At 42.3% G+C, this 24,331-nt stretch overlaps 1 protein-coding gene across 4 annotated transcripts in view; it reads left to right on the forward strand.

The window, feature by feature from the left end:
* The window catches only part of LOC133544541 (receptor tyrosine-protein kinase erbB-4-like), a 651,156-nt gene that overhangs the window by 363,673 nt on the left and 263,152 nt on the right, over window positions 1-24,331 (forward strand). For all 4 annotated transcript variants that reach the window (XM_061889985.1, XM_061889988.1, XM_061889987.1 and 1 more), the window contains exon 3: window positions 18,956-19,142. In XM_061889985.1, the coding sequence (XP_061745969.1) occupies window positions 18,956-19,142 (187 nt within the window). The remainder of the gene's footprint in view (window positions 1-18,955; window positions 19,143-24,331) is intronic.

Raw genomic sequence — 24,331 nt, forward strand, 5'->3', positions numbered from 1 at the left:
ATCTGAATGTAATATGACTTTTAATTTTTTGCGGCTCCAGACAGATTTGTTTTTATATTTTTGGTCCAATATGGCTCTTTTTTGGGGTTTTGGGTTGTCGACCCCTGCTATAGACCAGGGGTGTCAAACTAATTTTAGATCGGGGGCCACATGGAGAAAAACCTACTCCCAAGTGGGTAGGACTGGTGAAATCATGGCATGATGACTTAAAAATAAAGACAACTTCAGATTGTTTTCTTTGTTAAAAAATAGAACAAGCACATTCTGAAAATATACAAATCATAACCTTGTTGTTTTTGTTTTTTATACTTACATGTTGCGGTTAATAGTATTCTATCTTTTTTTGTCGTTATTTATACTTTCTGAAAAAATCATGGCCTGGCGATGAGGTGGCGACTTGTCCAGGGTGTATACCGCCTTCTGCCCCAGTGTAGCTGAGAAAGGCGCCAGCGCCCCCCACGACCCTAAAGGGAATAAGCGGTAGAAAATGGATGGATGAATGGATAAATCATGTGATAATGTTCATCAGTCAACTCATTGGTGTTAATTTTCATTTTATCCAGATAAAAAAAATAATAAAAAAATTAAATTACAGGATGTTTGCTAATTTTCCTCGACTCGTGCACTATAATCATGTTTGTTTGTTTTTTCTTACATATATAGTATAATCTACAAAGATACAAATAATTGCTTTTGCGACATCTAGTGGACACATTTAGAATAGTGGTTTCTTTTATTAAAAAATGTTGAAGTGAAGTGAATTATATTTATATAGCACTTTTCTCTAGTGACTCAAAGCGCTTTTACATAGTCAAACCCAATATCTAAGTCACATTTACCTACTCAGTGGCTTAGTGGGTAGAGTGTCCGCCCCGAGATCGGTAGGTCGTGAGTTCAAACCCCGGCCGAGTCATACCAAAGACTATAAAAATGGGACCCATTTTCTCCCTGCTTGAGACTCAGCATCAAGGGTTGGAATTGGGGGTTAAATCACCAAAAATGATTCCCGGGCGCGGCACCGCTGCTCCCCACTGCTCCCCTCACCTCCCAGGGGTTGGACAAGGGGATGGGTCAAATACAGAGGACAAATTTCACCACACCTAGTGTGTGTGTGACAATCATAGGTACTTTAATTAACCCAGTGTGGGTGGCACTGGGAGCAGATGGGTAAAGTGTCTTGCCCAAGGACACAATGGCAGTGACTAGGATGGCTGAAGCGGGGCTCGTACCTGGAATCCTCAAGTTGCTGGCACGGCCGCTCTACCAACTGAGCTATACCGCTCGATTGGTATTTTCTCATTTATATACATGGCAAACTCATCCCGCTGGCCGGATAAAACTGGTTTGTGGGTTGTATGTTTGAGACCCCTGGTTTAGACAGTCTAAATAGAACTGTAGTTTTCAAAAGTTAAATATTTGACAGGTCAAAATGGACCAGAACTATACCATACATTGTAAACAGTAAGGGTGAAGTGATTTTACAATAAAAAATGGTAAATGGATTATACTTGTATCGCGCTTTTCTACCTTCAAGATACTCAATGTCATGATCCGCTGTTTTTGTATCACATCTTGTTAGTGTTTGACTTCTTTAGTTCCTGTGTGTTCGGTTGCCATAGTCACGCATTAGTTTCACCTGCTTCTTGTTTCCGGACTCACACCTGTTTGTAATTACTCTCCTTATTTAAGCCTGCCTTTTCAGTTGACTCGTCCTCGCTTCCTAGTTTCTGTTCCATGCAACAGGTGACGACGCTGATTCCCGCCTGTGGTAAAACTATCTTTGTCCTTGCTAGCCCACTGCTAATCCTTTGTTTGTTCTTTAGCTCACATGCTAGCGCTTTTAGTTGTGAAGTGAAGTGAATTATATTTATATAGCGCTTTTCTCTAGTGACTCAAAGCGCTTTACATAGTGAAACCCAATATCTAAGTTACATTTAAACCAGTGTGGGTGGCACTAGGAGCAGGTGGGTAAAGTGTCTTGCCCAAGGACACAACGGCAGTGACTAGGATGGTGGAAACGGGAATCGAACCTGCAACCCTCAAGTTGCTGGCAGGGCCACTCTACCAACCGAGCTATATCTTTCTAGCTCTCATGCTAGTTCTGTTTGTTTTGCCTTTTTATGCCTAGTGCAAGTTCTCTGTTCTTAGTCTGTTTTCTAGTGTAAATAAATCATCATTTCTTACCTTCACGCTGTGTGCAAGTCCGACTGCATGATTGAGAGAACGAACCCGCACCACGATGCCGGCGAACCGTCACACTCAAAGCTCTTTGACACTATTTCCACATTCACCCGTTCACACACTGATGGCGGGAGCTGCCATGCAAGGCCCTAACCACGACCTTTCAGGAGCAAGGATGAAGTGTCTTGCTCAAGGAGACAACAGACGTGACGAGGTTGGTAGGAAGTGGGGATTGCACCAGGAACCCTCAGGTTGCTGGCACGACCACTCTCCCAAATGCGCCACGTCGTACCAATAAGTGAGGGTTTGTGAAATCTTGTGAGGAAGGCACATCTTTGTCTGTATTCATATCATGTGACTGGCATGATGTTTGTTTTGCAACCACATATCGGGAGAGGTTATAGGTAAAACTCCTGCCTCCTCACATCCAGCACCTCTTGCACTCTCATGATTACGTTACGCAAAGTAAACAAAAGTTGTTTGGCTTACGCTTTTTGTGGCCTCAGTGCATTTACCCACACACCGGTGGAGAGGTCAACTGAAAATCCGCACATGAGGGCACTTGTTTCATTTAGATAGAAACATGAAACTTGTAATTCATCATGGGCAGCTGACCTGTGTCTGCGAAGTTTGTTGTAAGCCTCATGGCAGGTCAGCATGGGGTAGATTTTGAAGCCTCTGCATAGCGAGTCAAAGTGTGATTTATCTAAAGGATGAGTAAAATATATGATCCGGATTTTGACAGTCCTGTTCATTTTGGGTTTAGAAACAGCTGCTTCTTCGTTTTGATAAAAACAAAAAACAAAAAATCTGGATTCTTCACTGTGAGTGATTTTGTTTGTAGGATGACATAAAAACTCAACAGAAAAGATAGTCTGCAAGAAGTGGAAAGGAAACTTTTCACTGCAAACACTCGATCCAACATCAAAACATGTCAAGACACTCTCTCAAACCGATCAGACACTTTTACAGCTTTAAAATAAAAGTGCTACGCTAATAATCCGGTTTAATTACATTTACAAAATAAAAATTCCTGGGATGAGAATCAGCACCTCCAAGTCTGAGTCCATGGTTCTCACCCTGAAAAAGGGTGGAGTGCCATCTCCGGGTTGGGGAGGAGACCCTGCCCCAAGTGGAGGAGTTCAAGTACCTCGGAGTCTTGTTCACGAGTGAGGAAAGATCGGATCGTGAGATCAATAAGCGGATTGGTGCAGCGTCTTCAGTAATGCGGACGCTGTATCGATCCGTTGTGGTGAAGAAGGAGCTGAGCCGGAAGGCGAAGCTCTCAATTTACCGATCGATCTACGTTCCCATCCTCACCTATGGTCATGAGCTTTGGGTTATGACCGAAAGGACAAGATCACCGGCCGAAATAAGTTTCCTCTGCTGGGTGGCGGGGCTCTCCCTTAGGGGTAGGGTGCAAGTACCTCGGAGTCTTGTTCACGAGTGAGGAAAGAACGGATTGTGAGATCAACAAGCGGTTTGGTGCGGCGTATTCAGTAATGCGGACGCTGTATCGATCCGTTGTGGTGAAGAAGGAGCTGAGCCGGAAGGTGAAACTCTCAATTTACCGGCCGATTTATGTTCCCATCCTCACCTATGGTCATGAGGTTTGGGTTATGACCGAAAGGACAAGATCACCGGCCGAAATAAGTTTCCTCTGCTGGGTGGCGGGGCTCTCCCTTAGGGATAGGGTGCAAGTACCTCGGAGTCTTGTTCACGAGTGAGGAAAGAACGGATCGTGAGATCAACAAGCGGTTTGGTGCGGCGTCTTCAGTAATGCGGACGCTGTATCGATCCGTTGTGGTGAAGAAGGAGCTGAGCCGGAAGGTGAAACTCTCAATTTACCGGCCGATTTATGTTCCCATCCTCACCTATGGTCATGAGGTTTGGGTTATGACCGAAAGGACAAGATCACCGGCTGAAATAAGTTTCCTCTGCTGGGTGGCGGGGCTCTCCCTTAGGGATAGGGTGCAAGTACCTCGGAGTCTTGTTCACGAGTGAGGAAAGAGCGGATCGTGAGATCAACAAGCGGTTTGGTGCGCCGTCTTCAGTAATGCGGACGCTGTATCGATCCGTTGTGGTGACGAAGGAGCTGAGCCGGAAGGCGAAGCTCTCAATTTACCGATCGATCTACGTTCCCATTCTCACCTATGGTCATGAGCTTTGAGTTATGACCGAAAGGACAAGATCACCGGCCGAAATAAGTTTCCTCTGCTGGGTGTCCTGGCAACCTCCAAACCCAGACTCGTCCATCACATTGCCAGATGGAAAAGCGTGACTTATCAGTCCGGAAAACACGTCTCCACTTCCCTAGAGTCCAGTAGCGATGTGCTTTACACCACTGCATCCGACGCTTTGCACTGGACTTGGTGATGTATGGCTTAGATGCAGCTGCTCGGCAATGGAAACCCATTCCATGAAGCTCCCTGCGTACTGTACGTGGGCTAATTGGAAGGTCACTTGAAGTTTGGAGCTTTGAAGCAACTGACTGTGCAGAAAATCTTTACTCTATGCGCTTCAGCTTCCGCTGACACCTCTCTGTCAGTTTACGTGGCCTACCACTTGATGGCTGAGTTGCTGTTGTTCCCCAACTCTTCACTTTTGTTCTCATAAAGTTGACTTTAGAATATTTAGGAGCGAGGAAATTTCACGACTGGATTTGTTGCACAGGTGGCATCCTATGAGAGTTCTTTCACAAATGTTTGTAGAAACAGTCTCCATGCCTAAGTGCTTGATTTTATACACCAGGCCGAGTGATTAGAACACCTGATTCTCATCATGTGGACGGGTGGTCAAAAGCGTTTGGCAATATAGTGTATATGCAAATACGGAGGGAATTGAAATGGTGTCAAAGCTACGCAGCTGAATGGGAAAGGGCATGGTAATCCTTTAATTTAATTAGGTGATTTACCAGAAAATCGCGCTAAGTCTGTTTTTTTCTTCCTCCTTTTAATACTCTCCTTGCTTCCCACTGGAAGGCTCTTCCTGTGGTTACCAGGCAACAGGGAAACAGTTGCTTTTTAGTTTTACTGTGGGCCTCCGGGGCTGGCAGGGACACGGGGGCACAGTGGGAGCAAGCATGGATCACGCCAACCAGCAGCCGGGTCGGATGGCGACGCACCGCCGGCGGGCACCCGGGGCTTACCACGAACTTAATGATAGCCGGATGAGCTGGGCAACCCCAGAGCAGTCAACACAAGGCCACGGTTGGGGTCAAAATGATAGCATGGTATGACTTCCAACCAGGGGGCGGGGATCAACAAACCTCCGGGAAAATGTGGCCTGTTTTCTTTATTTATTTCTTTATTTTTTTTACATAGAAGCTGAGTCACTATTGTAAAGGAACATAACTTTGTTTGCTCTCCAACAATATCTTTCACCAGGACTTTTTCGACAGCCCTCAGAGTAAGGACCCTCTGTGGAATAAGCATGCTAATCAAAGCCTTGGCTGAAAAGAATGCTTTTCTTTTATTATGCTTTTTTTTTTTTTTCTTCCTCTCCAAGTGATTGATGTGCTGTAATCAAGCTAATAAGCACCTCCACTTTTTTGCTCAACTCCTATTGTTTGTGCAACAATAGCCCGTCCTGGCAGGTGTGCGTCGCCACGTGAGCACTCCATATGGACGCTAGTGTCAGATACCGGCTATTATCCCGAAACTGAAGCACTCATTAGGATGCATTATGACTGTCAATCTCCAGTCGTCAGCCCTTCTTTTTTGGATCCCTTGAACAATTGTATCCTTGATGGTGTTTAACTGAATCCAATCCAAAGTTTCGACAGCCATTAATAAATGTTCAAAGAATGTGAGTTTGCCTAAAAGCCTAATTCAGGAATATCATAAAATGGACCGTTTTATTGGATCATTTTAGGCAGTGTGTTCAAATGTGCCACATGCTTGACATTTACAAATGCAAATTGCATTCCACGTGCACAAAGACGACACAAATGCTTTAGCACTTTGAGTATGGAAGTAAAGAAAAACCCAGATTTAAAGGGGAACATTATCACCAGACCTATGCAAGCGTCAATATATACCTTGATGTTGCAAAAAAAAGACTATGTATTTTTTTAACCGATTTCCCAACTCTAAATGGGTGAATTTTGGCAAATTAAATGCCTTTCTGTTTATCGGTCTTTTAGCGATGACATCAGAACGTGACGTCACCGAGGTAACACACCCGCCATTTTTATTTTCACATTACAAACACCGGGTCTCAGCTCTGTTATTTTCCGTTTTTTCGACTATTTTTTGGAACCTTAAAGACATCATGCCTCGTCGGTGTGTTGTCGGAGGCTGTAACAACACTAACAGGGAGGGATTCAAGTTGCACCGCTGGCAAGAAATCTGCCGCCAGACCCCCATTGAATTTGCCAGAGTGTCTGCACATTTGACCGGCGATGCTAAGACAGACATGGCACAGAGATGTATGGATAACCTGCAGATGCATTTGCAACGATTAAGTCAACAAAATCACAAAGGTGAGTTTTGTTGATGTTGTTGACTTATGTGCTAATCAGACATATTTGGTCACGGCATGACTGCCAGCTAATCGATGCTAACATGCTATGCTAATCGATGCTAACATGCTATTTACGCTAACTGTATGTACATTTGAAACTAGATACCCACATTTAATGCGAAACAAACACTTACCAATCGACGGATTTAAGTTGCTCCAGTGTCACAAGATGCGAAAGTCCTGATCGTTTGGTCCGCACATTTTACTGGCGATGCTAATAAGGCAGCCATGCTATGGGCCACTTCATTAGGTACACCCACGCTATGGCCGAATAGCGTCAATAGCTATTCACTCAATAGCTTCAATTTCTTCTTCAATTTCGTTTTCGCTATCTGCCTCCATACTCCGACCATCTGTTTTAATACATGCGTAATCTGTTGAATCGCTTAAGCCGCTGAAATCCAAGTCTGAATCTGAGCTAATGTCGCTATATCTTGCTGTGGTAACCGCCATGTTGTTTGTATTGGCAGCCCTGACGTCACAGGGAAATGGACAGTCGCATCGCAAATAGCGAAAATAAGGACTTTAAAGCTTTTTTTAGGGATATTCCGGGAGGTGTAAAATTTTGAAAAAAACTTCGAAAAATAAAACAAGCCAACGAAAACTGATTTTTATTGTTTTTAAACCTTTTGAATTTGTGATAATGTTCCCCTTTAAACAAAGCAATATATACGACACTGCAAAAGGAAGTGATGCACTTCATGTATATTCAGAATCAGAATCAAAAATACTTAAAGATTTTAATCACAATTTCATTCAAGATCAGACAAACATTACAGGGAGACAGAACAGGATCGCTGACGGGTCTGCCAAATTCCGGCGCCCCTTACAAAAAAAGGGTAGACACAGGTAATCGTTAAGGTAGGGGAGGGTTAAGAAAAAAAAAAAATCAGTCTAAGCTTGGGCCTCTGGAGAGGGGGTCCAGACTGAGGCCAAGGGGGGAAAAAAACCTCATAGCCATAGCACACACAAACATGTGTTAGAGGGAAACATCAAAGAACATTGTGTTTTCCTGAAGTCAATTATTTTTGTATTACTTGATAATATTTTTGTAGTAGTAACTGCAATGCTTTAATTTGGAGCTAAAGTTGTTTATATTTATCGTACGCTATAATCGGTAAACAGCAGTTAGATGATGTCACTTCCGCTAAAATACTTCCTGTTGGTTGACTTCCGGTATTCGTTTCGATAGCAAGACATACATGTTGTGGTCTTCTGTAGTACTTTCTGTTGCCATCCTACACAAAGCGGCGAAGAAGCAATGCCGTAAGTCGTCTTTAATAAGTTAACATGTCAGACACGTTAAAAATGTGTAATAGTGCCGATATGTTAAATATAAATGTCGAACTAGATACAATGTGTTCAAGTCATTCAGGCAGACGGGAGTCCCCCTCTGCTGGACATTTTTGGACATTACCGTTACATTTTCATTTGTCATTGTAGAAAAATATGTACAGAGGCAATAAGTGCGTTGTGTTTCTTTGTTCTTTTCAGTTTTTCACCATATTGTCTATGAAGAATTGTCAAAAGTAAATGGTCAAGCTTACAACGACGTTCTCTTCATTGAGTCCGGTCCGGTTTGGCTTGGTGTTGAACTGGCGTTTTTACACGTCTTACGAGAACACTAAAAACATAAAGGACATTAAAGACGATAAGAGCAGAGCTGATGCAACCAGCCATCTGTACACACGACCACAAAATTAAAAAAAGGAGCAGACCCAACAAAGTAACTAAGACAGCCGATTCCACCGTCGGCCAACCACCAACTCTCGGCCAGTGTCCAATTTGCCTGAATAAGCGGGGATATGTATAAATAGACCGAGGCATCCAAAACCTGCTCATACAGCCAAGACACTGTGAAGCTTGTCGGTCCCGGCGCTCAGTGCTAGCTCCGCCGCCCTGTCTCTTCCTCCGCATCTCCTCCAGTCTCTCCAAATGGACTCTGGTGAGGCAGAGACCCAGCAGCTGGTCTCCATGGCCAAAAGGCTCCCAGGAAGCAGATCCAGAAGTTGACAAAAAAAGTACCGCTAATGTCACAAAAGTGCCACCCCTTGTCACATAGTCCCAAAGTGTCCAAAACATATATATAGGGTCCAAATATATATATATATATATATATATATATATATATATATATATAGTTTCTGTTTTGGTGGCAATGTGATGTGGACCCAAATGCAGGAAAGAAAGTTGAATGCATCACAAAAAAGGTTCAATAACAAAAACACAGAGAGGACCTCGGATCAAAAAATACAAAATCACAGATTGTGTGGTCTAAAACACAAAACGTGAGCTAGAAGACTATCATTTTTCAGAGCAAACTCAGCAGGGAAGCTGATTTTTGGCCTACCTGTGAATTGGGACGGTGGGGGGGCTCACAGCAGCACCCTATGCTTTTTGGGGACACAATAACAGACATCTGAGACTGCAAACACGAGCACAGCCTCCAATAACAACAGAAATGAATACTAGATTTGTCACTAGTCATTTTCAACAAAGAAAGTCACTAAGAGGATTGGAAAAGACTCGAGATCAACTCAGAAAGTGGAAATGAAACTTGGAAAATGCTCCGTGGTTTACACATGAAGATCGTGAATATGCTCTTTGGGGACATGATAACAGATGTCTGAGTCTGCAAACACAAGCACAGCCTCCAATAACAACAGAAATCAATGCTATATTTGTCACTAGTCATTTTCAACAAAGAAAGTCACTAAGAGGATTGGAAAAGACTCCAGATCAACTCAGAAAGTGGAAATGAAACTCGGAGATTGCTCCGTGGTTTACATTTGAAGATTGTTAATATGCTCTTTGGGGACATAATAGATATCTGAGTCTGCAAACACGAGCACAGCCTCCAATAACAACAGAAATTAATGCTAGATGTGTCACTCGTCATTTTCAACGAATAAAGTCACTAAGAGGATTGGAAAAGACTCCAGATCAATTCAGAAAGTCGAAATGAAACTTGGATAATGCTCTGTGGTTTACATATGAAGATCGTGAATATGCTCTTTGGGGACATAACAGATGTCTGAGTCTGGAAACACGAGCACAGCCTCCAATCACAACAGAAATTAATGCTATATGTGTCACTAGTCATTTTCAAATAAGGAAGTCACTGAAAGGATTGGAAAAGACTCCAGATCAACTCAGAAAGTGGAAATGAAACATGGAAAATGCTCCGTGATTTACACTTGAAGATCGTGACTATGCTCTTTGGGGACCTAATAACAGATGTCTGAGTCTGGAAACACGAGCACAGCCTCCAACAACAACAGAAATGAATGCAAGATTTGTCACTAGTCATTTTCAACAAAGAAAGTTACTAAGAGATTGGAAAAGACTCCAGATCAGGGGTGCCCACACTTTTTCTTCAGGCGAGCTACTTTTCAATTGACCAACTCGAGGGGATCTACCTCATTTATATATATCATTTATACTTATTTATTTATGAAAGAGACATTTTTGTAAACAAGTTAAATGTGTTTAATGATAATACAAGCATGTGTAACACATATAGATGTCTTTCTTTCACAAAGACAAGAATATAAGTTGGTGTATTACCTGATTCTGATGACTTGCTTTGATTGGAATCAGACAGTAATGATGATAACACCCACATTTTCTAATGGAGGAGAAAAAAAGTTGTCCTTTCTGTACAATACCACATGAAAGTGGTTGGTTTTTGGCATCTAATTCATCCAGCTTCCATACACTTTACAAGAAAAACATTGGCGGCAAATTCCGTAGCTTGCTTGATTGACATTCACGGCACCCGAGGGTCTTGTGAGATGACGCTGGCTGCTGCCAGTTCATTATTATGAAAAAATGACAGAGAGGAAGGCGAGAAACACTTTTTATTTCAACAGACTTTCGCGCCGTCCCTTCAGTCAAAACTCTAAAGGCCGACTGCACATTTCCTATCTTCACAATAAAAGCCCTGCTTCATGCTGCCTGCGCTAACAAAATGAGAGTCTCGGAAAGCTGGCGTGCACAAGCGATGTGCACGCCAAATTTCTGACGGATCGCTTGTGCACGCCAGTTTTCCGAGACTGTATTTAGTTAGCGCAGGCAGCATGAAGCAGGGCTTTTATTGTGAAGATAGGAAATGTGCAGTCGGCCTTTAGAGTTTTGACGGGAGGTACGGCGCAAGAGTCTGTTGGAATAAAAAGTGTTTCTCGCCTTCCTCTCGGTCATATTTTCATAATAATGATCTTGCAGCACCCAGCGTCATCTCACAAGACCCTCCGGTACCGTGAATGTCATTTAAGTGACGTCTTGGTGAAGATTGATGATCACTAATTTTTAGGTCTATTTTTTTTAAAAGCCTGGCTGGAGATCGACTGACACACCCCCCGCGGTCGACTGGTAGCTCGCGATCGACGTAATGGGCACCCCTGCTCCAGATCAACTCAAAAAGTATAAATGAAACTTGGAGAATGCTCCGTGGTTTATATTTGAAGATCGTGAATATGCTCTTTGGGGCCCTAATAACAGATGTCTGAGTCTGCAAACACGAGCACAGCCTCCAATAATAACATAAATGAATGCTAGATGTGTCACTAGTCATTTTCAACAAAAAAAGTCACTAAGAGGATTGGAAAAGACTCCAGATCAACTCAGAAAGTCGAAATGAAACTTGGAAAATGCTTCGTGGTTCACATTTGAAGATCGTGAATATGGTCTTTGGGGACACAACAACAGATGTCTGAGTCTGCAAACACGAGCACAGCCTCCAATAACAACAGAAATTAATGCAAGATTTGTCACTAGTCATTTTCAACAAAGAAAGTCACTAAGAGGATTGGAAAAGACTCCAGATCAACTCAGAAAGTGGAAATGAAACTTGGAAAATGCTCCGTGATTTACATTTGAAGATCGTGACTAAGCTCTTTGGGGACCTAATAACAGATGTCTGAGTCTGGAAACACGAGCACAGCCTCCAATCACAACAGAAATGAATGCAAGTTTTGTCACTAGTAATTTTCAACAAAGAAAGTCACAAAGAGGATTGGAAAAGACTCCAGATCAACTCAGAAAGTGTAAATGAAACTTGGAGAATGCTCCGTGGTTTATATTTGAAGATCGTGAATATGCTCTTTGGGGACCTAATAACAGATGTCTGAGTCTGCAAACACGCGCACAGCCTCCAATAACAACATAAATGAATGCTAGATGTGTCATCAGTCATTTTCATCAAAGAAAGTCACTAAGAGGATTGGAAAAGACTCCAGATCAACTCAGAAAGTCGAAATGAAACTTGGAAAATGCTTCGTGGTTCACATTTGAAGATCGTGAATATGGTCTTTGGGCACCTAATAACAGATGTCTGAGTCTGGAAACACGAGCACAGCCTCCAACAACAACAGAAATGAATGCAAGATTTGTCACTAGTCATTTTCAACAAAGAAAGTCACTAAGAGGATTGGAAAAGACTCCAGATCAACTCAGAAAGTATAAATGAAACTCGGAGAATGCTCCGTGGTTTATATTTGAAGATCGTGAATATGCTCTTTTGGGACATAATAACAGATGTCTGCGTCTGCAAACACGAGCACAGCCTCCGATCACAACAGAAATTAATGCTATATGTGTCACTAGTCATTTTCAAATAAGGAATTCACTGAAAGGATTGGAAAAGACTCCAGATCAACTCAGAAAGTGGAAATGAAACTTGGAAAATGCTTCGTGGTTCACATTTGAAGATCGTGAATATGGTCTTTGGGTACCTAATAACAGATGTCTGAGTCTGGAAACACGAGCACAGCCTCCAACAACAACAGAAATGAATGCAAGATTTGTCACTAGACATTTTCAATAAAGAAAGTCACTAAGAGGATTGGAAAAGACTCCAGATCAACTCAAAAAGTATAAATGAAACTTGGAGAATGCTCCGTGGTTTATATTTGAAGACCGTGTATATGCTCTCTGGTGACCTAAAAACAGATGTCTGAGTCTGCAAACACGAGCACAGCCTCCAATAACAACAGAAATGAATGCTGAATGTGTCACCAGTCATTTTCAACGAAGAAAGTCACTAAGAGGATTGGAAAAGACTCCAGATCAACTCAGAAAGTGGAAATGAAACTTGGATGATGCTCTGTGGTTTACATATGAAGATCGTGAATATGCTCTTTGGGGAGATAATAACAGATGTCTGAGTCTGGAAACACGAGCACAGCCTCCAATAACAACAGAAATTAATGCTAGATGTGTCACTCGTCATTTTCAACGAAGAAAGTCACTGAAAGGATTGGAAAAGACTCCAGATCAACTCAGAAAGTGGAAATGAAACTTGGAAAATGCTCCGTGATTTACATTTGAAGATCGTGACTATGCTCTTTGGGGACCTAATAACAGATGTCTGAGTCTGCAAACACGAGCACAGCCTTCAATAACAACATAAATGAATGCTAGATGTGTCACCAGTCATTTTCATCAAAGAAAGTCACTAAGAGGATTGGAAAGGACTCCAGATCAACTCAAAAAGTCAAAATGAAACTTGGAAAATGCTTCGTGGTTCACATTTGAAGATCGTGAATATGGTCTTTGGGCACCTAATAACAGATGTCTGAGTCTGGAAACACGAGCACAGCCTCCAACAACAACAGAAATGAATGCAAGATTTGGCACTAGTCATTTTCAACAAAGAAAGTTACTAAGAGGATTGGAAAAGACTCCAGATCAACTCAGAAAGTATAAATGAAACTCGGAGAATACTCAGTGGTTTATATTTGAAGATCGTGAATATGCTCTTTTGGGACATAATAACAGATGTCTGCGTCTGCAAACACGAGCACAGCCTCCGATCACAACAGAAATTAATGCTATATGTGTCACTAGTCATTTTCAAATAAGGAAGTCACTAAAAGGATTGGAAAACACTCCAGATCAACTCAGAAAGTGGAAATGAAACTTGGAAAATGCTCCGTGATTTACATTTGAAGATCGTGACTATGCTCTTTGGGGACCTAATAACAGATGTCTGAGTCTGCAAACACGAGCACAGCCTCCAATAACAACAGAAATGAATGCAAGATTTGTCACTAGTCATTTTCAACAAAGGAAGTTACTAAGAGGATTGGAAAAGACTCCAGATCAACTCAGAAAGTGGAAATGAAACTTGGAAAATGCTCCGTGATTTACATTTGAAGATCGTGACTATGCTCTTTGGGGACCTAATAACAGAGGTCTGAGTCTGGAAACACGAGCACAGCCTCCAATAACAACAGAAATGAATGCAAGATTTGTCACTAGTCATTTTCAAATAAGGAAGTCACTGAAAGGATTGGAAAAGACTCCAGATCAACTCAGAAAGTGGAAATGAAACTTGGAAAATGCTACGTGATTTACATTTGAAGATTGTGAATATGCTCTTTGGGGACATAATAGATATCTGAGTCTGCAAACACGAGCACAGCCTTCAATAACAACAGAAATTAATGCTAGATGTGTCGCTCGTCATTTTCAACGAAGAAAGTCACTAAGAGGATTGGAAAAGACTCCAGATCAACTCAGAAAGTCGAAATGAAACTTGTATAATGCTCTGTGGTTTACATATGAAGATCGTGAATATGCTCTTTGGGGACATAATAACAGATGTCTAAGTCTGCAAACACGAGCACAGCCTCCAATCACAACAGAAATTAATGCTATATGTGTCACTAGTCATTTTCAAATAAGGAAGTCACTGAAAGGATTGGAAAAGACTCCAGATCAACTCAGAAAGTGGAAATGAAACTTGGAAAATGCTCCGTGATTTACATTTGAAGATCGGGACTATGCTCTTTGGGGACCTAATAACAGATGTCTGAGTCTGGAAACACGAGCACAGCCTCCAATAACAACAGAAATGAATGCACGATTTGTCATTAGTCATTTTCAACAAAGAAAGTTACTAAGAGGATTGGAAAAGACTCCAGATCAACTCAAAAAGTGTAAATGAAACTCGGAGATTGCCCTGTGGTTTACATTTGAAGATCGTGAATATGCTCTTTGGGGACCTAATAACAGATGTCTGAGTCTGGAAACACGAGCACAGCCTCCAATAACAACAGAAATTAATGCTAGATGTGTCACTAATCATTTTCAACAAAGAAAGTCACTAAGAGGATTGGAAAAGACTCCAGATCAACTCAGAAAGTGGAAAGGAAACTTGGAAAATGCTCCGTGGTTCACATTTGAAGATCGTGAATATGCTCTTTTCAACGTCAATCAAATAGGTGTTCAGCCTCAGACTGATAATCCAACCATCATTCAGAAGGCTGAGGCCAGCCCACTCCCCCAGAGTCCCCCAGAGAAGCTTAGCTTCCGTAGAAATAACCTCTTTTTTTTTTTGCCCATTTATACAATCAGGATCTTACTTTCTCCCTGTGAGCTTCCTGTGCTGAAGCTAGAGCTTCAATTGGGATTTTTCATAGAGATTTAGTCAAACGGTGTCTGTCTGCTGCTGAGGGAAGAGCGATTGCAGTAAAGAACATACTCACTCAACAGCAGAATAAAGCTGCACATTCTCATAAAATTAAGCACATTGTAGCACACTTTGTTTTTTGCAGTTTCAGGTCTACTAGTGTAGTCCCTATTCCAATATTTTGGTACCAGTACCAAATTGTATTTAGATGTTTTTTGGTACTTTTCTAAATAAGGGCAACCCACAAAAAATGGGATTATTGACGTTATTTTAACAAAAATCTTAAACATATGTTTCTTATTGCAATCGAAGGATAATTGTGTCCTTAAGTAAAAATCGTGAACATACTAGACAACTTGTCTTTTAGTAGTAGGTAAGAAAACAAAGGCTCCTAATTTGTCTGCTGACATATGCAATAACATATTGTGTCATGTCTCATTCTATTTTGTCAAAATTATCAGGGACAAGTTGTAAAAATGAACATGTCACGAGGGAGGTGCGGGACATTGAGTCCGAGTGGACCATGTTCCGAACCTCTATTGTCGAGGCGGCTGATTGGAGCTGTGGCCGCAAGGTTGTTGGTGCCTGTCGTGGCGGTAATCCCAGAACCCGTTGGTGGACACCAGCAGTGAGGGATGCCGTCAAGCTGAAGAAGGAGTCCTATCGGGTTCTTTTGGCTCATAGGACTCCGGAGGCAGTGGACGGGTACCGACGGGCCAAGCGGTGTGCAGCTTTAGCGGTCGCGGAGGCAAAAACTCGGACATGGGAAGAGTTCGGGGAAGCCATGGAAAACGACTTCCGGACGGCTTCGAAGCGATTCTGGACCACCATACGGCGCCTCAGGAAGGGGAAGCAGTGCACTATCAACACCGTGTATGGTGCGGATGGTGTTCTGCTGACTTCGACTACGGATGTTGTGGATCGGTGGAGGGAATACTTCGAAGACCTCCTCAATCCCACCAACACGTCTTTCTTTGAGGAAGCGGTGCCTGGGGAATCTGTAGTGGACTCTCCTATTTCTGGGGCTGAGGTCGCTGAGGTAGTTAAAAAGCTCCTCGGCGGCAAGGCCCCGGGGGTGGATGAGATCCGCCCGGAGTTCCTTAAGGCTCTGGATGCTGTGGGGCTGTCTTGGTTGACAAGACTCTGCAGCATCGCGTGGACATCGGGGGCGGTACCTCTGGATTGGCAGACCGGGGTGGTGGTCCCTCTCTTTAAGAAGGGGGACCGGAGGGTGTGTTCCAACTATCGTGGGATCACACTCCTCAGCCTTCCCGGTAAGGTTTATTCAGGTGTACTGGAGAGGAGGCTTCGCCGGATAGTCGAACCTCGGATTCAGGAGGAACAGTGTAGTTTTCGTCCTGGTCGTGGAACTGTGGACCAGCTCTATACTCTCGGCAGGGTTCTTGAGGGTGCATGGGAGTTTGCCCAACCAGTCTACATGTGCTTGGTGGACTTGGAGAAGGCATTCGACCGTGTCCCTCGGGAAGTCCTGTGGGGAGTGCTCAGAGAGTATGGGGTATCGGAATGTCTTATTGTGGCAGTCCGCTCCCTGTATGATCAGTGTCAGAGCTTGGTCCGCATTGCTGGCAGTAAGTCGGACACGTTTCCAGTGAAGGTTGGACTCCGCCAAGGCTGTCCTTTGTCACCGATTCTGTTCATAACTTTTATGGACAGAATTTCTAGGCGCAGTCAAGGCGTTGAGGGGTTCCGGTTTGGTGGCCACGGGATTAGGTCTCTGCTTTTTGCAGATGATGTAGTCCTGATGGCTTCATCTGGCCGGGATCTTCAGCTCTCACTGGATCGGTTCGCAGCCGAGTGTGAAGCGACCGGAATGAGAATCAGCACCTCCAAGTCCGAGTCCATGGTTCTCGCCCGGAAAAGGGTGGAGTGCCATCTCCGGGTTGGGGAGGAGACCTTGCCCCAAGTGGAGGAGTTCAAGTACCTAGGAGTCTTGTTCACGAGTGGGGGAAGAGTGGATCGTGAGATCGACAGGCGGATCGGTGCGGCGTCTTCAGTAATGCAGACGTTGTATCGATCCGTTGTGGTGAAGAAGGAGCTGAGCCGGAAGGCAAAGCTCTCAATTTACCGGTCGATCTACGTTCCCATCCTCACCTATGGTCATGAGCTTTGGGTCATGACCGAAAGGATAAGATCACGGGTACAAGCGGCCGAAATGAGTTTCCTCCGCCGGGTGGCGGGGCTCTCCCTTAGAGATAGGGTGAGAAGCTCTGCCATCCGGGAGGAGCTCAACGTAAAGCCGCTGCTCCTCCACATCGAGAGGAGCCAGATGAGGTGGTTCGGGCATCTGGTCAGGATGCCACCCGAACGCCTCCCTAGGGATGTGTTTAGGGCACGTCCAGCTGGTAGGAGGCCACGGGGAAGACCCAGGACACGTTGGAAAGACTATGTCTCCCGGCTGGCCTGGGAACGCCTCGGGATCCCCCGGGAAGAGCTAGACGAAGTGGCTGGAGATAGGGAAGTCTGGGCTTCCCTGCTTAGGCTGCTGCCCCCGCGACCCGACCTCGGATAAGCGGAAGATGATGGATGGATGGATGGAAGTTGTAAAAATGAATTATTAATCTACTTGTTCATTTACTGTTATTATCTGCTTACTTTCTCTTTTAACACGTTCTAACTACACTTCTGTTAAAATGTAATTATCACTTATTCTTCTGTTGTTTGGATACTTTACATTAGTTTTGGATGATACCACAAATTTGGGTATCAATCCGATACCAAGTAGTTACAGGATCATACATTGGTCATGTGTCCAAGGACATATTTCTTGAGTTTATAAACATAATATTCATTTTTTAAAAAGGAAAACATATTTTGTGACGATAAAAAATATTTTAATTTAATTATAGTAGTATCGACTAAATACGCTTTTGTACTTTGTATCATTACAGTGGATTTCAGGTGTAGATCCACCCATGGCATTTGTTTACATTGCTGTTAGCGGTTAGCTATCATATCCTCTTACGGTGTGTAGTGAAGCATGTTTAGCTATTCCTCATCTTGCAGGGATGATACCCGTAAGAAACATACTTTATTTATCGCCATGGAAGCAAGGATTAGTGATTTAGAAGTGGCTGAAGCACTGCCGATTGTGGGTGGACGTTCACCGCTAGCTAGCTAGCCATATCTTGAAGCACCTTTTCCTTAGGGTATTTCAGTGTTATAACTTCACCTTTATCTTTATTTTTTAGACCAAAATGCGTCCGTTCTCCCTTTTGTGTCTACACACTGTCTGTTTGTAAGTACTCTGTGATTGTGCACTGCCGAACATGCTCCTCTGCTCGTAAAACCAGCAATGTGAGGATGCGCCTTCATGCCCAGGAACCGGTTCTTTTCAAACAAAGTATAATACTGTTTTTGATTCATTAGCACCGCGATACCATACCAGTACCGTACAAACCTAAGGTCTACTCATTTAAGTTTAACAATGCATTTTTGGCCAATTATTGTATTAACTTTAAAGGGAGAGTTCAGTTTACTATGTAGTCAGTGAGCAATCACTTGTGGCAGACTCCCCACAAAAAACATTTGACAGGCTCAACAGAAAACTAGGAACTAAATACTCCAACTAATTACACCAAAACAACACACCTTGACTAGAGACGAGAAGGAGAATGGAGCTGATTGGAAGAGACACAGGGGTTGGACAAGTTCAAATCCTGATGCCTTGAGCAAAAAGGGAAGACAAACCAGAATATAAAGAACAGACTCTGACAGTTTCTGCTCTTTAAATGTGCTGGACCTTCAGCAAAGATAGCAGCGCGAGCTCCTAATGCTTGAGCCCAAACACTAACTGATTTCTTGTATTTCACCATGCAGTCTATCAGAGAGGTGACAGGCTACGTGCTGGTGGCTCTGAACCAGTTTGACTACCTGCCACTGGAGAACCTGCGGATCATCAGAGGCACCAAGCTGTACGAGGGCCGCTACGCCCTCGCCATCTTCCTCAACTACAGGCGGGATGGGTACTACGGACTACGGCAGCTGGGCCTCCGCAATCTCACAGGTCAGTGTCGCGTAACGGCTGTGATTGTTCACTGCCACAGCTTTGAAAAATTACAGATGAACGGAGTATGAATATAGAGGAAAAGGTCAATAAGTGATAACCTGATAAGATCATAAGGACTATTCCTCTGAAACGACGCCAGTTGGGTCCACAGGAAATACAAGATATAAAGTCACGATGAAAATTAATGATCCCAGGCCCAGAGAAGCCGGCGGCATTTCTGGATGTTGTTGATAAATGGCTTTCGCTTTGCATAGTAAGGCTTTAAATTGCGCTTACAGATGTAGCGACCAACTGTATTTAGTGAAAGTGTTTTTCTGAAGTGTTCCTGAGCCCATGTGGTGATATCCTTCAGAGATTGATGTCGGTTTTTGATACAGTGTCTGTGATCAAAGGTCACGGCCATTCAATGTTGGTTTCCGGCAATGCCGCTTACGTGCAGTGATTTCTCCAGATTCTCTGAACCTTTTGATGATATTATGGACCGTACATGTTGAAATCCCTTTCGCATTGCATAGTAAAGCTTTAACTTGCACTTACAGATGTAGCGACCAACTGTATTTAGTGAAAGTGGTTTTCTGAAGTGTTCCGGAGCCCATGTGGTGATATCCTTTAGAGATTGTTGTCGGTTTTTGATGCAGTGGCGTCTGAGGGATCGAAGGTCACGGCCAATCAATGTTGGTTTCCGGCCATGCCGCTTACGTGGAGTGATTTCTCCAGATTCTCTGAACCTTTTGATGATATTATGGACGGTAGATGTTGAAATCCCTTAATTTCTGGCAATTGCACTTTGAGAAACGTTGTTCTTAAACTGTTTGACTATTTGCTCACGCAGTTGTGGACAAAGGGGTGTACCTCGCCCCATCCTTTCTTGTTAAAGACTGAGCTTTTTTTGGGAAGCTGTTTTTATACCCAATCATGGCACCCACCTGTTCCCAATTAGCCTGCACACCTATGGGATGTTCCAAATAAGTGTTTGATGAGTATTCCTCAACTTTATCAGTTTTTATTGCCACATTTCCCAACTTCTTTGTCACGTGTTGCTGGCATCGAATTCTAAAGTTAATGATTATTTGCAGAAAAAAAATATTTATCAGTTTGAACATCAAATATGTTGTCTTTGTAGCATATTCAACTGAATGTGGGCTGAAAATTATTTGCAAATCATTGTATTCCGTGTATATTTACATCTAACACATTTTCCCAACTCACATTGAAACTGGGTTTTTATTATGCTCCTTCCAGTGCTGCTGTTTTTAGGTTGAAGTTTTTATCCAATTAGAATTCAGCTAGCTTATGTTGCCATGCTGTACCATATCTGCCTTCAGAATCAACAATGCAGGCCTCTCTGCATTGTAAGTGAACGGACACATACAGTTGATAGACAATTGCCATAGCCAATCAGATCACAAGTTGTTGACAGTAGCCTATCTAAGTAGCCTGATGTTTCCCCCTAGATTTATATTTTTCGTAGAGGGTGGGGGCACCCACATCTGCGGTCCTCTCCAAGGTTTCTCTTAGTCATTCGCATTGACATCCCACTGGGTTGTGAGTTTTTCCCTGCCCTTATGTGGGCTCTGAACCGGGGATGGCGCTGTGGCTTGTGCAGCCCCTTTGAGACTCTTGTGATTTAGGGCTACATAAATAAACATTGATTAATTGATTGATTTATTGATTGATTGATTGATGTTAACGAGACTGTAATTGGATACTCATTTGTCATTCCAAGTGAGTATCCAATCACAAGTTGCAATTTAGAAAGCGGAAAGTGTTGACCCACAGGGGAAAACAAAACATTGATTAGGTGGGAGATATATATTTGCAAGGCCATTTTCAAGAAGGATATTTAGAGAGAAATTACATCTTGTGAGACGATGTCGGCAATCAAATGGGGAAATGCCAGCCATTCGTCGAATAGGTGCTACAAATTGTGAGTTCAAATATCTTATTTCTTTATTTTTTTCACGATTAATTTGTTCTTTGCAATATTAATTTTGACAGTACCACCCACATAAGATATCTTTTAATTGCTGATGCGGGTTTATTGACTTTTTAAATGCGCGAGAAAATAACCCGTTTTGTACACTGTTGAGGTGGTTCAATGCGCGGTAGTGCGAAAATGTGTTTTTGACTAGTATTTCTCCATTAATGACCATGTAGTGACATCAATGATGGTATTTTGAGAGGTAATCATTGAATTCGGACATCACTGAAGGCCTAGGTGGGAAACTCATGGCCCGCCACTGCTTAAACTATATTTTCAGTACATTTTTTTAACTGGAAAAAAATGGAGGTAAAATACACACTTCGGTTTTGTCTCTAGATTTTATCTCATCTGAAAATATTTGAGCAAGTATATGACTTGAATGTAGTATAATGAAGGCCATGAGAAGTTCAACTATTTATTTTTCTGGATATTCAATGAAATATCAACTACGAACTCAGTCTCGTCATCTTAGAAAATTGTATAAAAATAAAATAAAGTTAGCTATTGTGTAGAGGTGGGAAAACTGATCGATTCTCAGATGCATTGCGATTAGAACGTGGGCGATTCATAAATTGATGGACAAATGCACAAACATCGAGTGTATACGGATGTTAAAGTAATACAGACGGTTCTAAAATGTGGTTTGAATACTAATGTTCTCTAAACGTTAGTTCTAGGTTTGGTTCTAACTAACCCAGGCAGAACTATTTGCTGCAATTATTTTAATGCCATGTTGAAAGTAAAGTTAAAGAACGTAACTAGCCAAGAAAAGAAAAATTGGCAAGTAGATTGATTAGTCAGGAAAGACAATAACAATGCAGTGCAGCCGGCGGCCATAGATAGAGAAAATACGTCTTTGAGTTGAAGTTTATGGCGACTGGCGCCGAAATTTTCCAAATACGTAGCGATGCTGAACGCACTACAGTTAAAAACCCAAAAGATGCAAAACTGCTTATGTCGGTAGCCAAAAGAGGAGCTTTGAAGACATATTAATATTGTTAATAATCAAATGTAATACAATTAGAATACTGTACATTATAATAATACTATAAGATTCAATAACACTAAACATTATAACAATTGTAGATGTATAAGCATTACATTTATTATTGAATTCTAGCCCCTGAATCGTAATTGTAATGGAATCCTGAGGTGCCCAAAGATTTCCACCTCAATTGAGGTGGGCCAATACACATTATGAGTAGTTTAATATGTGTGTTATTATAATTAGAGTTGAAAAAGACAAATCAACAAAAAAACAGAAGTACAACCTGATCCATGTATTATACCGAAAATTGCTACAATCGTAAAATGTTAGTTGGGATTACAGTGTAATCATGTTGCATTGGAAGTACTACAAATCATAGATCGGACGACAATTTATTTGACATTTTTGCTTTCGTTCATTCATACACAACATCCTTGGAAAAATACGACCCAAAAAATACAGATATTGTTATAATTACATTTGAAAAAGACACACATATCAAACAAATCAATCAACAAACAAAACAAAATGACAACCTGATCCATGTATTACAGTGACGTGCTGTCAGGGGACGCAAGTGAGGCTGTGCCTCACCTTGCCACCAGGAGGGGTAAAAAAAAAAACAGAGGAATAAAATAAGTGTGAATATTTTCCCTTTCTTTCGATGTCATTTTGGTGTGTTTCCTGTATATCTGGATAATTTTCATGGTCAAAATCGCGGAAATTCTGTGTTTCCTGATCAAAATAACGCAGCAGACCGGAAGTGAGGCAGACACAGATGGTTTCTCCACGGCTACACACAAAATGTATTGAGCGTGTGTGTGAGAGGGGGGCGCGTGCTTGATGCCACGGGAAAAATGCAGGCCATGAGGCAGCAAGTACCTCTGCCTCAAAGTAGGAGGCGATATATTGTTCAATGCCTCAGTAGTAATCTGACTCTCCACACTGGAAGCTATCAGACACATGTCTCTCCAGCGGAAGCCAGCCTTTTTCTTTTTTTTTTTTTTAAACTGTATTAATAACAAACATGGAATGTTCATTAGAGTAAGCCAGCGTTTGTGGGTGTTACGTTTGTGGGTGTTAGGTAAGATACACTCACAATACTTGATTTATTTTGATATCAGAAAATGGGACCAAAATGTATTTAATAACAACTTTGTCAAATACTTTTTGGACCAATTTGTCAAACCATCATATCATTATGATAATGTTTTTACGAACGCAAACTACTCCTTTCGTTTTCCTGTTATTCTAATGTGCAACCTAAATCAACAATGTTTAGAACTGCTCATATGAATTTAAGTAAAATTAAAGCTGCAAGCAGCGATGGACGGGACCGAATTTTGCTGGTGTTTCCTGCCTTTACCTATTCAACATATCTTTACCTGCACATTACCTACCTTCCCTGCATCCTGTGGTCTCACTGGTGCTTCTTTATTCCACCCATACATGCTGGTGCTTCCTGCCATCACCCAGACAACATATCTTTTCCTGTACATTACCTACCTTCTCTGTATCCTGGAGTCAAACTGGTGCCTCCTTCTTTCACCCAGTCAACATATCTTTACCCGCACAGTACCTACCTTCTCTGCATTGTGTGGTCACGCTGGTGCTTCCTGCTTTTCAGCGGCAATCTTGAGACGGCAGCAGCGCAGCAGCATCAGCGCAGTGGTTACATGAAGGCTCGTAAAATCAAAACCAAAGCAGTTAGAAAAACTCTTTGCCCAACTTTTAATCAGAAGGGTTCAATTTCTTTCCTGTGCGATTTTGAAACAGACGCAACAAACGCGCTCAGAGGAGATAATGTTTGAAAAAAGGTGACTGGTTTCTACAAAACTTTTGTTTTGAAGGGGTAATTGCCAACTTCCAGTTGATTTTTGCTGTAGGATGTCAATAAATTAAATGTAGGTCTAAGTGAGACCTACATAGAGATTTTTGTTTCATGTCTCTACGAAATTCCTACCGGAAGTTACAAGCAGTTTTGTCTGTGTTTTCTTCCCAAGAGCAGTTTTGTCAGTGTTTTATTCCTATGGGACGCTAGAGCACAATTTTGAGTTTTGGAATTTTTTTTTTTTATTAGATCACATTTTTTACCAGTCCTGATGTGTGTGTCGAGTTTGGTGAGTTTTGAAGCATTTTAAAGGGGTCAAATTACAGCTCAAAGAGGCAAAAATTAAATTTTTTAGGAAACTTTTGTTATGAAGGGGTTTTTGC

This window comes from Nerophis ophidion, linkage group LG27, assembly GCF_033978795.1.
Source record: "Nerophis ophidion isolate RoL-2023_Sa linkage group LG27, RoL_Noph_v1.0, whole genome shotgun sequence".
NCBI lineage: Eukaryota > Metazoa > Chordata > Actinopteri > Syngnathiformes > Syngnathidae > Nerophis > Nerophis ophidion.